The 12,493-nt window shown below is 43.4% G+C and overlaps 1 protein-coding gene across 1 annotated transcript in view; it reads right to left on the bottom strand.

Moving 5' to 3' along the window:
* Positions 1-532: 532 nt before the first annotated feature.
* The window catches only part of LOC102423271 (serine/threonine-protein phosphatase 2A 55 kDa regulatory subunit B beta isoform), a gene marked incomplete at its 5' end in the record, with an annotated part of 31,130 nt that continues 19,169 nt past the window's right edge, over positions 533-12,493 (bottom strand). The window contains 3 exons of the mRNA XM_006108131.3: positions 533-875; positions 2,940-3,031; positions 9,870-10,039. Coding sequence (XP_006108193.3) covers positions 596-875; positions 2,940-3,031; positions 9,870-10,039 — 542 coding nt within the window. The remainder of the gene's footprint in view (positions 876-2,939; positions 3,032-9,869; positions 10,040-12,493) is intronic.

The following is a 12,493-nucleotide window of genomic DNA, read 5'->3' as shown; positions in this document are numbered from 1 at the left end:
GCATCCCCTTCACAGCCTCATGAGATAAATCTCTGGCTCAAATGAAATTGTTAAAAAAGAAAATGGCAAAAAAAAAAGTGCTGTTGAGGCAGGAGATGCTGACTAGTTCTTTTTTTTTTCTTTCTCACAAAACAAGGAGCATTTCTCTAAAGAGTAGAGTAAACGGTGTTTATTTTTTTGTTGAATTTTTCAATCAAAGGGAATTGTTTAATTAAAAAAAAACGTATCCCTTTTCACTTTAAATACTACAGACAACCTCATTTTATCTCAGCAGACACCTAGCAACAAAACACGGGACCCACCAGAGAAAACTGGGCAAAGAAAAGCATCAGAAATTCAGGTCAACTATGGAAGAATTACTGTTAGCTGGCAGCTCTCAATTCTAAACAGAAGTGTCCGGGACCTATTGGGTTGGACAAAAGTGTCTTAGAACTGGGGATATGGGAAAGTTGGACTCCTTTGAACTCTATCCCAGTTGTTTTCCGTGTAGGGAAATGAAAGTCAATGCATCAAATGAAGACCCAAAGAAACATTTAAAAACATGTTTGACTAGTATTCAGTATGTGAGATTATTAAGCAATAATAACTTGTCCTCCTAGTTAACCTTGTCCTGGAATATATATAGGTTATTTGTAGCCGCCACTGCTATAATATTTTCTGAAGGATGCCAAGCTGTATGCAAGATCTTTTTGCTAAAGTCCAGGCTGTCGACGCTGATCTCGTCTTTTCTCCGCTTGCCCCCCACGCACACTTTTCGCGGTTTCAGGATAGCCCGGGGTTTGCTGTTTTCCCTCGAGGCCTCCAGGGTGACATCACGCTTGGTGTTTCGGTCAAACATCCTGAAGAAGTTGTTGTAGGAGCCGGTCATGATGACGCTGAAAGGCAGAGAGGAAATGGTGCAACTGAGTGCTGTGGGGAAAAGGGCCGTCACACGTCCCTACGGTGCCTTTCTAAAGCACGCCCCACCACTCTGTGGCCTGCTGATGGCACCAGACATTTTATTAAAAACACCCAAACAGGCTCTAGAGCAGTGATTCCCAAAGTGGGCGCTACCGCCCCCCGGTGGGTGCTGCAGCGATCCAGGGGGGCGGTGATGGCCACAGGTGCATTTGGGGGCGATGAGTAACTGCTATTAAAATTAAAAAAAAATTAATTTCCAGGGGCTGAGTAATATTTTTTTCTGGAAAGGGGACGGTAGGCCAAATAAGTTTGGGAACCACTGCTCTAGAGTGCGACTGCTGATGTCCTTCGCGGTCGCCAAGAGCAACAAGCCTTGGACCTGGAAATACGGATCGTGATAAGCTTCCTTGTTAATTACCGCTGTTCCCTAGATTCCTTTCTGTTCTGGGGTTCAGTCAGTGAGTCACAGGTTGTGGGGCTCAGGATTGTGAGGCTGGAGAAGGTGAGGAGAGCAGGAGCACTTTGAAACCATGAAGCATTGTGCATATTTAAAGCTGACCTCGAAGGCCCTCCCCAGCTGTGGGCGTTAGGATGGGCCGGTGAGCTGCTTGCGTGGCTAGACGGATCAAACAAGGTTGTATGGGTGGACAGTGGTACCAAACAGGGCCCAGTAAATGGCAGAGTCCCATTTTCTAACATTTTTATGTTGTTTATGTTAAATAACATTCTGTTATTTAATCCATGGTCAGGATTAAATAACATAATGTGTGTGAAGGTGCCTGGTACACAGTAGGTGCTTAATAAGTGTAGTTTTTGAATCTAGGCTAAGATAGAGGGGGAAATGAGAGCAATGACAACAAATACACAATAATATGTACAATTAATAAACAAATACATTATATATAAATAAGTAATAAAATAACAGGGCTGGCTAGCTTCTTTCCCCTGTAGGAGCTTTTGTTCATATATCACAATTGCTTTGCGCCACCCCCCCCCCCCCCCCCCCCGTCCTATGCCAGCTGGATGGGCTGACTTGGGTCTTCTGCCATAGGGGGATTTCTTCCCGGCTATGTGGATTGCGTTCTGGGTCATTGGCTAAGAAGGCCAAATAAGGGACAGGGACAGCTCCCCCTCACTAAAAGCGTGACTCTCCGAGGGCTTTGGCACCATCGATATCTGTGCTTCTAGGCCAGTGATGGCGAACCTATGACACGCATACTCATTTTTTTGGTTGATTTTTCTTTGTTAAATGGCATTTAAATATATAAAATAAATATCAAAAATATAAGTCTTTGTTTTACTATGGTTGCAAAGATAAAAAAATTTCTATATGTGACACGGCACCAGAGTTAAGTTAGGGTTTTTCAAAATGCTGACCCGCCGAGCTCAAAAGGTTCGCCATCACTGTTCTAGGCAATACTGTAGTGCTGGTGCCGCCTTCACCAGGGACAGCCCCTGGAAGCCTGAGCCAAGTTCTCCTGGAACTCAGAGATTCATCTGTATTTGTCAAACTAAAAATGAACTATTGGGAGGTAATATGAAGCATTGTTGAAATCAAAGGCCTTAAAACAGTAATAAATCACGTAGAGGGAATGTGATAAATGGGGCCGGCTAGCATTCAGCTAATGAGCCGCCGGGGCCTTTGGCCAAGTCTACACTAGCAGCTTCAAGAAATAATTTTCGATCTAGAAAGTTTGCAGTCACGTGAACCGTTCGTGCTGGGATCTGAGGGAGGATCATTAGTGCTCTCCATTTTCGGCATGCTGGCCTGGCCCTGCGGGGGTCTTGTGTGTAAAAGATCAGGTTTTCTCGTTGATGTCAAAGGGTCACCTGCGCTGCTCCTGAAAGAGGAGTCAAGGGTCTCACTACGTCCTTCCCTTCTTCCCAGGCCTGACCCCAGGGGCATCCGGTGACCCACACAAGGCATCCCTGCCAGGCCTTGGGACCTGACATTGACATCCATGGAAGAGAAACCACCCAGGCCTCCGCCAGGAGAGGGCCGGCCTTTGGGAGGCTCCCGGCCACTGAGCCTTTCTTACCTGTCTGACCCATTCCACACGCACTCGAATTTATCAAAAATGCAGTCGTTTTCGTAGAGGGAGCACAATTTGCTGCGGAGGTAGTCATGAACCTGAGGAAGAAATACAGCAACAGAATCAATTATTTTAAAAAAGGATGATGTCTGTGAATACCTCCTCTGTTGACGTGAGCTGTTAATTCTTTTGGTGTAAACGCGCCTCGATCCAGGTGGTCCCAGTCTGAAACCAGGCGCGGCCCTTTCCAGCTGTGGGGCATTAGGATGGGCTGCTTATGTGGCTAGATGGATCAAACAAGCTTGGTAGGTGGGCAGTGGCACCCAACAGGGCCCAGTAGTAAGGAGTGGTGATAATAATAGGCGTACATAGTATGTTACTTGTGATTAGCCAGGTGCTTTATCCATAAAATCTCATCTCAGGATGTAGGGACCATCATCCACTTCATTTTAATGAAGCATGAAGTGCAGGGTATGACATCATGTGTCCAAGATCACACAGGAAAGAACATGACAGGATGGGAACTGAACCCCTGTATTTGGGTTCCAGGGCACCCACTTTCTACTCTAGCAATCTGCCTCCCCCACTCGCTCTGCCTCATTAGCCTCACTGTACTATAGTACACGGGGTCTCAGTCCCACACAAAAGCCGCGATAATGACCTGAGATGAGGCCAACGGGGAGACAGACCTGGGTGAAGGTAGAAGGATGGTAGGAAAAGCATGTGTCACTGTGTTCAGATTTAGAGTGATGGTTCATTCTCCCTTGTCTTGCAGCCTGAGCCCCTCGCCTCTCCTGAGTCCAGAGTCCAGCGGGATGCTGACCTCAGGCGCAGCTGTGTGCTGAGTACTGGACAAAGGACTGAGGTAAGATTCATCCCATGTGGCCGTACACGTTTTGGGTATTTACAAGCTCGCTGAGTCATGGGACAGTGTATTGCTAACTGCAAATCAATTTCCTCCACCGTGGCTCTGTTGTTCCCCCAAGGTTCTGGGCCTTGCCAGGGTGTCTGCTTCAGGGCTGTGGGTGGGGAAGGGGGATGCAAGAATGAGACTTGTGTTCTGTACTTGGTATCTCTGCTGCAAATTAACTAATTCTCTCCCTTTCTGCCACCTTTGGGGCATATTGAAGTGGCTCAGAAGGCCATTTCTGTTTGTAGGGATGAAAATCTTGAGTGACTGTTAAGAATTTTTGAGCATAAAACCAGAAGAGCGTCTGAGGGCAAAAGAGGGCTGATTCTGGGTATTGACCAGGGGCTGGCAAACTTTTTACAATATAAAGGGCCATATGGCCCTCTGTTGCAACCACTCAGCTCTGCCCCTGTAATGCAAAAGTAGCCACAGGCAATACATAAACAAATGAGCAGGGAAGTGTTCAAGTAAAACTTTATTTATAACAACAGGTGGCAGACAGGATTGGTTTCTGGGCCATACTTCTGTTTACTCCATGTCTTGACTGTTCTCCCCATTCCCTCAAAGCACCAGACACTACTTTCTATGAAAAAGGTGATGGTGGAGTTAAGGGACTCAGCATGGGTCTCGTTTCTAGAAAGTGTTGATTCTGGCCTTTATCACTGACTTGCTTCTGGGCTGTGTGTAATGCGTGGGGGACGGAGAGGAGTTGGGCTGGGAGTGAATCCAGGGGGCAATGGGAGCCAAATCTCTGATCCCGACACTCCAGCTCTCCTGTTGGAGGGGAAAGATGAGCAAACAGATGCTTAGCCTTCTCTCCTCCTCCCTCTTATCTGGTACGGAGCACTTTTTAAAAATATATATATTTTATTGATTTTTTTTACAGAGAGGAAGGGAGAGGGATAGAGAGTTAGAAACATCGATGAGAGAGAAACATTGATCGGCTGCCTCCTGCACACCCCCTACTGGGGATGTGCCTGCAACCAAGGTACATGCCCTTGACCGGAATCGAACCTGGGACCCTTGAGTCCGCAGGCCGACGCTCTATCCACTGAGCCAAACCGGTTAGGGCTAGCATGGAGCACTTTTAAGGCCAGGCACAGATGTGAGTATGCTAAAAAGGGGAAATAAGTTTTGCAAACCCTTGGTTAAGCAGGTTTGTATAATGCAGCACTTCTCAGAGTCCCACATTCTTTTGCTTCACTATGATCATCCAACTTCCTTCCTTTGGTAGGAGAAGTATCAACTATTATCTTTAAAATAATTAGGATTTTGATAGGGAGGGAGAGGATAGAGCAGTAAGGTTTAGAAAGAGGGTGGTGGTATGCCTTTTCAGGCCTGACCCAGGCTGTCCTCTCCTTGATGAACCTTTCCTGATCCTTCATCTTTGCTTATAGAAACAGCACAGGTGAGTAATAAGTGTCAGAATGTGTGAGCTTTGGAAGTATGGGCCCATTAGTGGGAACCACACCACCAGTAACTCAATAAATAATTTTTAAATTTATTTTTCTGTTACAGTTGACATGCAATATTATATTAGTTTCAGGCACAACACCATGCTTAGACATTTCTATAACTTATTAAGTGATCACCACAATAAGTCTAGTACCCATTTGACACCATATACAGTTGTTACAATATTCTTGACTGTATTTCCTTTACATCCCTGTGACTATCCATAAGTAATTCCTGAAGGATAAAAGGAAGGATTCAGGGGAAAACCTTGTCTGAACTAGTATTTTCTCCTCCCAGCATCGATATTCTGGGAAGCTCCTGCCTGCCTCCAACTGAAGGCATCTGAAGGAAAAGAAGAGCTACTGTGAAGGTATGTTGCATTTATGTTCTGTTGTTAAAAATTTTAGGCAAACAAGATGCATCTTTCTCCATCAGAGGCAAGAATAAGGTAAGATATATACACGAGAAACACTTAGAAAACAGAGCAAGAGAGAACTTGAAATTCATCTTATTCGATGCTTCATGTTCCAAATATTATTTTGCTTCTGTGTTCATATTAGACTGTGTTTGACCTTTTTGACACTGAGTCTTCCAATCCAGGGGTTCTCAATTATGTACTTGTGGAAGTCTGATGTTGGTAGTTAATGGTCTGCTCATGAGGCCTACCAAGAGCAGACTCTATTGGTTTGTTCTTATATTTCAGGGATTGACACATTTTTCCAGTAAAGGGTCAGATAGTAAATATTTTAGGTTTTGTGGGCCTCATGGCCTCTGTCACAACCACTCAACTTTGCCATTGTAGCATGAAAGCAGCCATAGACAATATGCAAAATAATTGGGTGTGGCTGTGTTTCAATAAAACTTTATTCACATAAACAGAGGCAGGGCTGGATTTGGCTCACAAGTTGCCATTCCTTCTTCTATAGGAAATAGAAGAAGGAAAATAGCTCATCATATTTAAGTCTACAGCTCAGGGCAAGCCTTAGTAATTGATGATGGGATTCTTTCCCATTGGAGCAGGCCTCACAGTCTTTTTTCAACAGTGTTCTAGACACTCAATCAGCATTTATTTACCATCTTTGATATAGTATATAAATGTAGTGATATTTCATTTCAATACCTGATATTTCATTTCAATGCGTGTGCTAAAATATCTACTTCTTAGCTAAACATGGCTGATTACTCCATGTCACTGCTAGCTAGCTGTGTTCTAAAAGCCTTTCCCTAAAATGAAAGTACTAATTGCTCTCACCACTGTGTCACCGGAATCTACTTCTCTCTAATCAAGGCTCTGTCAATACCACCCATGCTCAGGTTCCAGTTCCCACTGCCGTCTGTCCCTTTTTTTGTGTTAAAGTTTGAAACACGAGATGGTTTGTCTGTGCAGCTGGAAGAGGACACCTATGGACTGAAGATGGAGGACTGTGTGAGCTTGGGGCAGGTGCTGTGGAGTTGGACCTTTAAGTCTGGGTATGCTTTGGGGGACAGACCCCCAATATACAAGGGGATGCTCTTTGAACCACAGGGGTAAACAAACTATCTCAACTCCATACGTGGTCTTGAATTCTGGCCCTCAGACCTGTTACAGCACCCTCTGGAACTCACAGTCAGTCATTAAAGTCCTGGACGTCCTCAACCTCCTCTCTGAACTTTTCCTCTTCCTTCTGATGGAAAGATCTGCTTTTCCTAAAGCTGCTCACGTGGTGGCAGGACTTTTGCTCTCCTGGGACAGGGTGGGCTCGTTGGTGCTCCACACAATTATTACTGCCTAGAGTCCTCAGCCCCTTGAAGCCATGCCAACAAACTCAACTCCCTGATACCCATCCTTTTTACGGTCCCCAAAGTTCCCTGATCCCCTCTCCATCACTATTCCCGCCATCATTCTTTAGTGATTCAAATATTCTGGTCTCTCGGCCTCATCATTTTTAATGAGTTTTGTCCTTTGCTTCCTTGGTCATTCCTTTAACAACTATTGCTCTATTGCTACTTCCTGATTTGATCTATTTTCCTCCTTACCTGTCTTCAATTCAGTGGTCCATCATTATAATCACTCTCGTACTATATACCTTCAACAAACCTGCTTTTCTCTCTCTCTTTCCACTGTACTCATTTTGGCAAAAACCCCATCACTAGTTAAATCTAACTTCCTGCCCTTCCCTACCTGTACCAAGCAGGTGAATGTGGTTGGGAAGGAACACACATACAGGTAGCCTCACTTAAAATCAATAATATAAACCACAAGTAGATCCCTGAGTAACCCTACATTTCCCTAGTCCAGTGGTCGGCAAACTCATTAGTCAACAGAGCCAAATATCAACAGTACAGCGATTGAAATTTCTTTTGAGAGCCAAATTTTTTAAACTTAAACTATATAGGTAGGTACATTGTTATTAACTTAATTAGGGTACTCCTAAGGCTTAGGAAGAGCCACACTCAAGGGGCCAAAGAGCCGCATGTGGCTCGCGAGCCGCAGTTTGCTGACCATGGCCCTAGTCAATTCACTCTCTTCATGAGAATTTTACCCTTTTTCTTCAGCCTCACTCAGCTGATGACCTTATTTTACTGAGAAAATCGACATAAGAAACTGTCTATAGTTCCATCACATAATTTACAAGCCTACTGCACTCTTCTTTCTTTGATAGATGAATTGACTATCTTCCCCTCTAAGGCCAATTTTGCAATGGACCCTCTTCCCTCAAGGACTTTGTTCCTTTAGCTGTCTCCCTCTCCGTTGGCTGCTGCTTATTGGCATAAAACTTCTTTAAGCCTGTATCCCATGTTTCTGTTCCCCTTCAGAATAAAATTTCTAGGAAGAGTTATCTGTATTCACTATGTCCACGTCCTCTATTCAGAGTCCATCCTGAACCCACTCCAATCAGACATTCATCCATCACCCACCTACACCTCTTTCATGGAGGTTCCTGAGAATCTCTACATCACTAAGTCCAAGGGTCACGTCTCAGTCCTTACTTGATTCAGCAACAGCAGCTGATGACTCCCTCCTCAGGACAGTTTCTGCTCTTGGCTTCTAGGATATTCCTCTATTTTTCTCCTACCTGCCCGGCCACTTCTTCTCAAGCTCTCTTGCCAAATCCACTTTCTTTTCTCAGGCTTTAAATACCCTCAATATACTCATAAGTGTCCAATGTTTTTCTCTAGGCAAGATATATCCAGACTCATACTGAGCTGCCTGCTTGCTATTTCTGGATGTTGAGCCAATTAAAAATGTCCAAAGCCAAACTCTTGACTTCCCATCCAAATAAAATGCAACTCAACTTTGCTCAGCATAAAAATCTTGGGAGTGATCCTGGATGCTTCTTTTTCTCTTACATCCCATCCTACTGGTTTTACCTTGGATATATTCCAAGACTCTGACCACCTCCATTGCTAATACTGTCATCTAAGTTACTTACACCCCTTGCCAGAATGTTGCAATAACCTCATACCTATTCTCTCTGTCTCATCCCCAGCACAACCAGAATATTTATTTTAAAATGTTAGTCCCACAACTTTGGGCACAGACCACCCCTCTGTATTGTACACTATGAAAAGGTGAATATGGCATGCGCATTATATCTCAAGAAGAAATATGTAAACCAAATTTCTCTGTCTAGAATTTCCCCACTTCTTTTTATCTAACCCAAGAATCTTTAAAATAAGACTAGTTTATTCCTGCCTCTTGACCTTTGCTTCCATTGTACTCTTGCCTAGAATTAGCTTCTGCAAATCCTTTCTACCTCAAAGTCTAGTCTTCCTCTTTAAAACAACAGCAGCCAACCATTCTAAACAATACTGTCTCTTTTTGTCAGTAAGTCCACAAACCTCTACACAGCCTTCCTGACTCCTCTTCCCTCCACACCCAATCAGTTAGCAAACCTCACAGACTCTCCATCCTCCCGCCTTCTCCACCTGCATGCCACCATTGCCTCCTCCCTAAATTCCTTCAATCCGTTTGGCAAGTTGAACTATAAAACACATGGTAAAAACAAAATTCACAATGGCATTTCCTGTGTAAGACTTTTTAATGGCTCTCCATTGTACTTAGACTAAAGACAAAATACCCTAATCTACTTTACCAGAGCCTACTCTCCACGCTCTTTCTGCCCCCGTGTTCCTTATTCCAGATGCAGAGAGTTCCTTTCTGAACACACCGTGTTCCTCTTGATTCCAGGCCTTTCAACACCCTATTCTAAGAACACAATTTTTCTGGCTAGTTCATGGAGTCAAGACTCAGATGAAGGGTTGCTTCTTTAGGAAAGCCTCTCTCCCCAGGTGGCCCTCAGTATCATTACCGTACACTCACTCCCCTGCTTGTCATCTCACTTCTCTACCAGACTGTCAGGAGAGCAGGACCACATCTGAATCTACGGTATCCATCACACAGTAAGTGCTCAGTAGATAAGGATTAAGTTCTAGCCCCTCCATATGCAGCTCCTCTTAAATCCTGTGGTTCCCACAGGATATACCACTTTAATTTTTCTGTGTTGTGATAAGCCCTTGTGGGCAGAGGCTGACTTGGAAGCCCACAATGGAAGTGTGCGATGCACCCATGGGTGGAGGGTGGTCTGTACCTGGTAAGTCTCGATGGGGCGGTTTTCCATGTTGAGATCCCAGACTTTAACGGTCAGATAGTCCCTGGTCATGATGTACCTCCCACTGTGGCTGAACTTCACATCCGAAATCGAAGAGATAATTTCAGAGAAAAACGACCGGTTGCTTGGATCTTCCGGCTCCTCAAAAACTGCAGAACAAAAGAAGACAAATTTAGCCCATTCTTACCAACATGTTAGTCTGTTGATAACAGAGAACTGTCAACTCTTTGGCAGCAGAAAAAGCTGTCACTGGTTTCTGTATTTTCCTTCTGATGGGAGGACTGGCATGGGGCCTGGCCTGTCCCATCCATTTATCTGGCTTTGACCATTTCCGAGCTCCAGGTCTATGCACCAAACTCTGTTTCACATTCCCTCTTGCTTCTGGTGCCACTGTACACATCAAAACCTGGAGTGGTCTTAGATGCTTAAATTAAAAAATTTTTACTGCCTTATCAAGATATAATTTGTATACCATAAAATTTACTCATTTAAAGATTACAGTTCAGTGGTTTTCTATATAATCACATAATCATGAAACCATCACCCCAATCTAAATTTAGAACATTTTCCTTTACCCCCTCAAAAAAACTCCATGCCCATTAGCAGTTACTCCCCATTCCCCACCCCTATAGCCCTAGGCCACCACTAATCTATTTTCTGGTTCTATGAAATTACCTATAAATGGAACCATAGAATATGTGGTCCTTTGTGTCTGATTTCTTTTATTTAGCATCATGTTTTCAAGGCTCAGCCAGGCTATAGCATGTATCAGTACTTCATTTCTATTAACAGCTGAATAAATATTCCATTGTATGGACATACCACATTCTCTTTACCAGTTCATTCGTTTATAGAGATTTGGGTTGTTTTTACCTTTTGGCTATTATGAACATTCATGTACAAGTTTTTGTATGGACATATGTTTTTTATATTTCCTGGATTGTTGTGTTTAATAATGGGGCTTTAATAATGGGGCTTTGCTGTCATTTACTAGTGTGTGACCTAGGGCAAGTTACTGAACTGTGGCTACAAAGTCCTTTGTATACAGGATGGGGCAAAAGTAGGTTTACAGTTGTTTGTATGAAAAATACAATAAATAAATAAGAATAGCCTGCCTGGAGTGGCTCAGTTGGTTGAGCATTATCCTGTGCACTGAAAGGTTGTGGGTTTGGGTCAGGGCATGTATGGAAGGCAAGGGATCAATGTTTCTTTCTCTCCAAGAATGTCCTGGGGTGAGATTTAAAAAAAAAAACCTACACAAAAAAAACTAGAATAAACTGAGACCTACTTTTGCCCCACCCTGTATGTTGTTCGTTTGCTCCAATACCCAGCCAGGCACTTACCATGTCTTTATTGCTTCAGCTAATTTCCACTTACAGGAATAAAAGACAGCTCTACAGTTTGATATTGAGCCTGTCATAAGCTGCATTACCTTGATTTTGAACTTCTCTGGTTCAAATTGAATGTACAGAATATATCTTGTTATCCCATGTCTAAGCTCTGCTTGATCATTCTTCCTCACTGATTCAAATGCCTCATCTTTTACATATTATTTTAGCCCCAAATGATCTTTCTCTGAAGCCCCATCATGCTTGGTCTGGCTCATTCATCTAGCATGTGCTCAGGGACTCTCGCCTTATTATTTAATAACCCACAGGTTTGTCTTACCACAACTAGGATGTGAACTTAGAGGCAGGATTTTGGTTTTTCTTGTCTTTGTACTGAGAGTTTTACTCACAAATGTTCAATAAATATTTGTTGCTTGATTGGAACCAAAGCCAGCTAAATTAATGAATTCTTTGCCTTCTGAGTGTTTAGCATATATGATGTCAAGCTACACATCTTTACCAATATTTTATTATTTTGGACCCCCAACAATGGTGACCAAGTATGGCCTACTTAGTAAGTGTTTGGTTCAGCCTAAAATTGTGATACAAACAGCAGCCTGCAGGTTACTGAGTTAACTTGTCCTCCAAAACTTTCTCTTTCCTGCCTGCTCAGTGCACTCACAGTACCATCAAATTCCAGATAGAAAACCTAAGATATCGAGCTCTCTTTCAAACCTTGCTAAATCAACCCACCAGCCGAACCAAAAATACTTCTTTTCACAGAACCATTTAAGAGAACAGCAAAACAATTGATCAGTCAGAATTGAACTTGAGATTAAAAGGAAAAAACAACCAAAAACCATTTAAACAGAAAAAACGGGAGCTTATTATAGTCTCTGACCCACTGTATGAGTCTCTGGCATTATATTTAAATCAAGCATTAACGAAGGCCCCTCCCTGGATTCTGATTGGTTCCCTCATAGTTGAGAACTACATTTTCCCTTAAGTTTCCATATAAGGCAATCTCATTAGGACTGGAGACTTAGAAACAACAATCACACCCCATGCAAACACATACACATCTTAACAGAGGGGAGTGGGAACCTTGAGGCTTGGTCACCTGATGTAGTGAAGGGACAGCTTGAGGCAGTGGGTGGGCAGGGTTTAAACTGCTCTGGAGTCCATTCCTGCCTCTATAACAGTGATGGCGAACCTTCTGAGCTCGGCGTGTCAGCATTTTGAAAAACCCTAACTTAACTCTGGTGCCGTGTCACA

The sequence above is a fragment of the Myotis lucifugus genome, unplaced genomic scaffold, assembly GCF_000147115.1.
Source record: "Myotis lucifugus unplaced genomic scaffold, Myoluc2.0 scaffold_1794, whole genome shotgun sequence".
Lineage (NCBI taxonomy): Eukaryota > Metazoa > Chordata > Mammalia > Chiroptera > Vespertilionidae > Myotis > Myotis lucifugus.
Note: the sequence above shows the minus strand (reverse complement) of the source record. Positions and strands in the feature narration are given on the sequence as shown.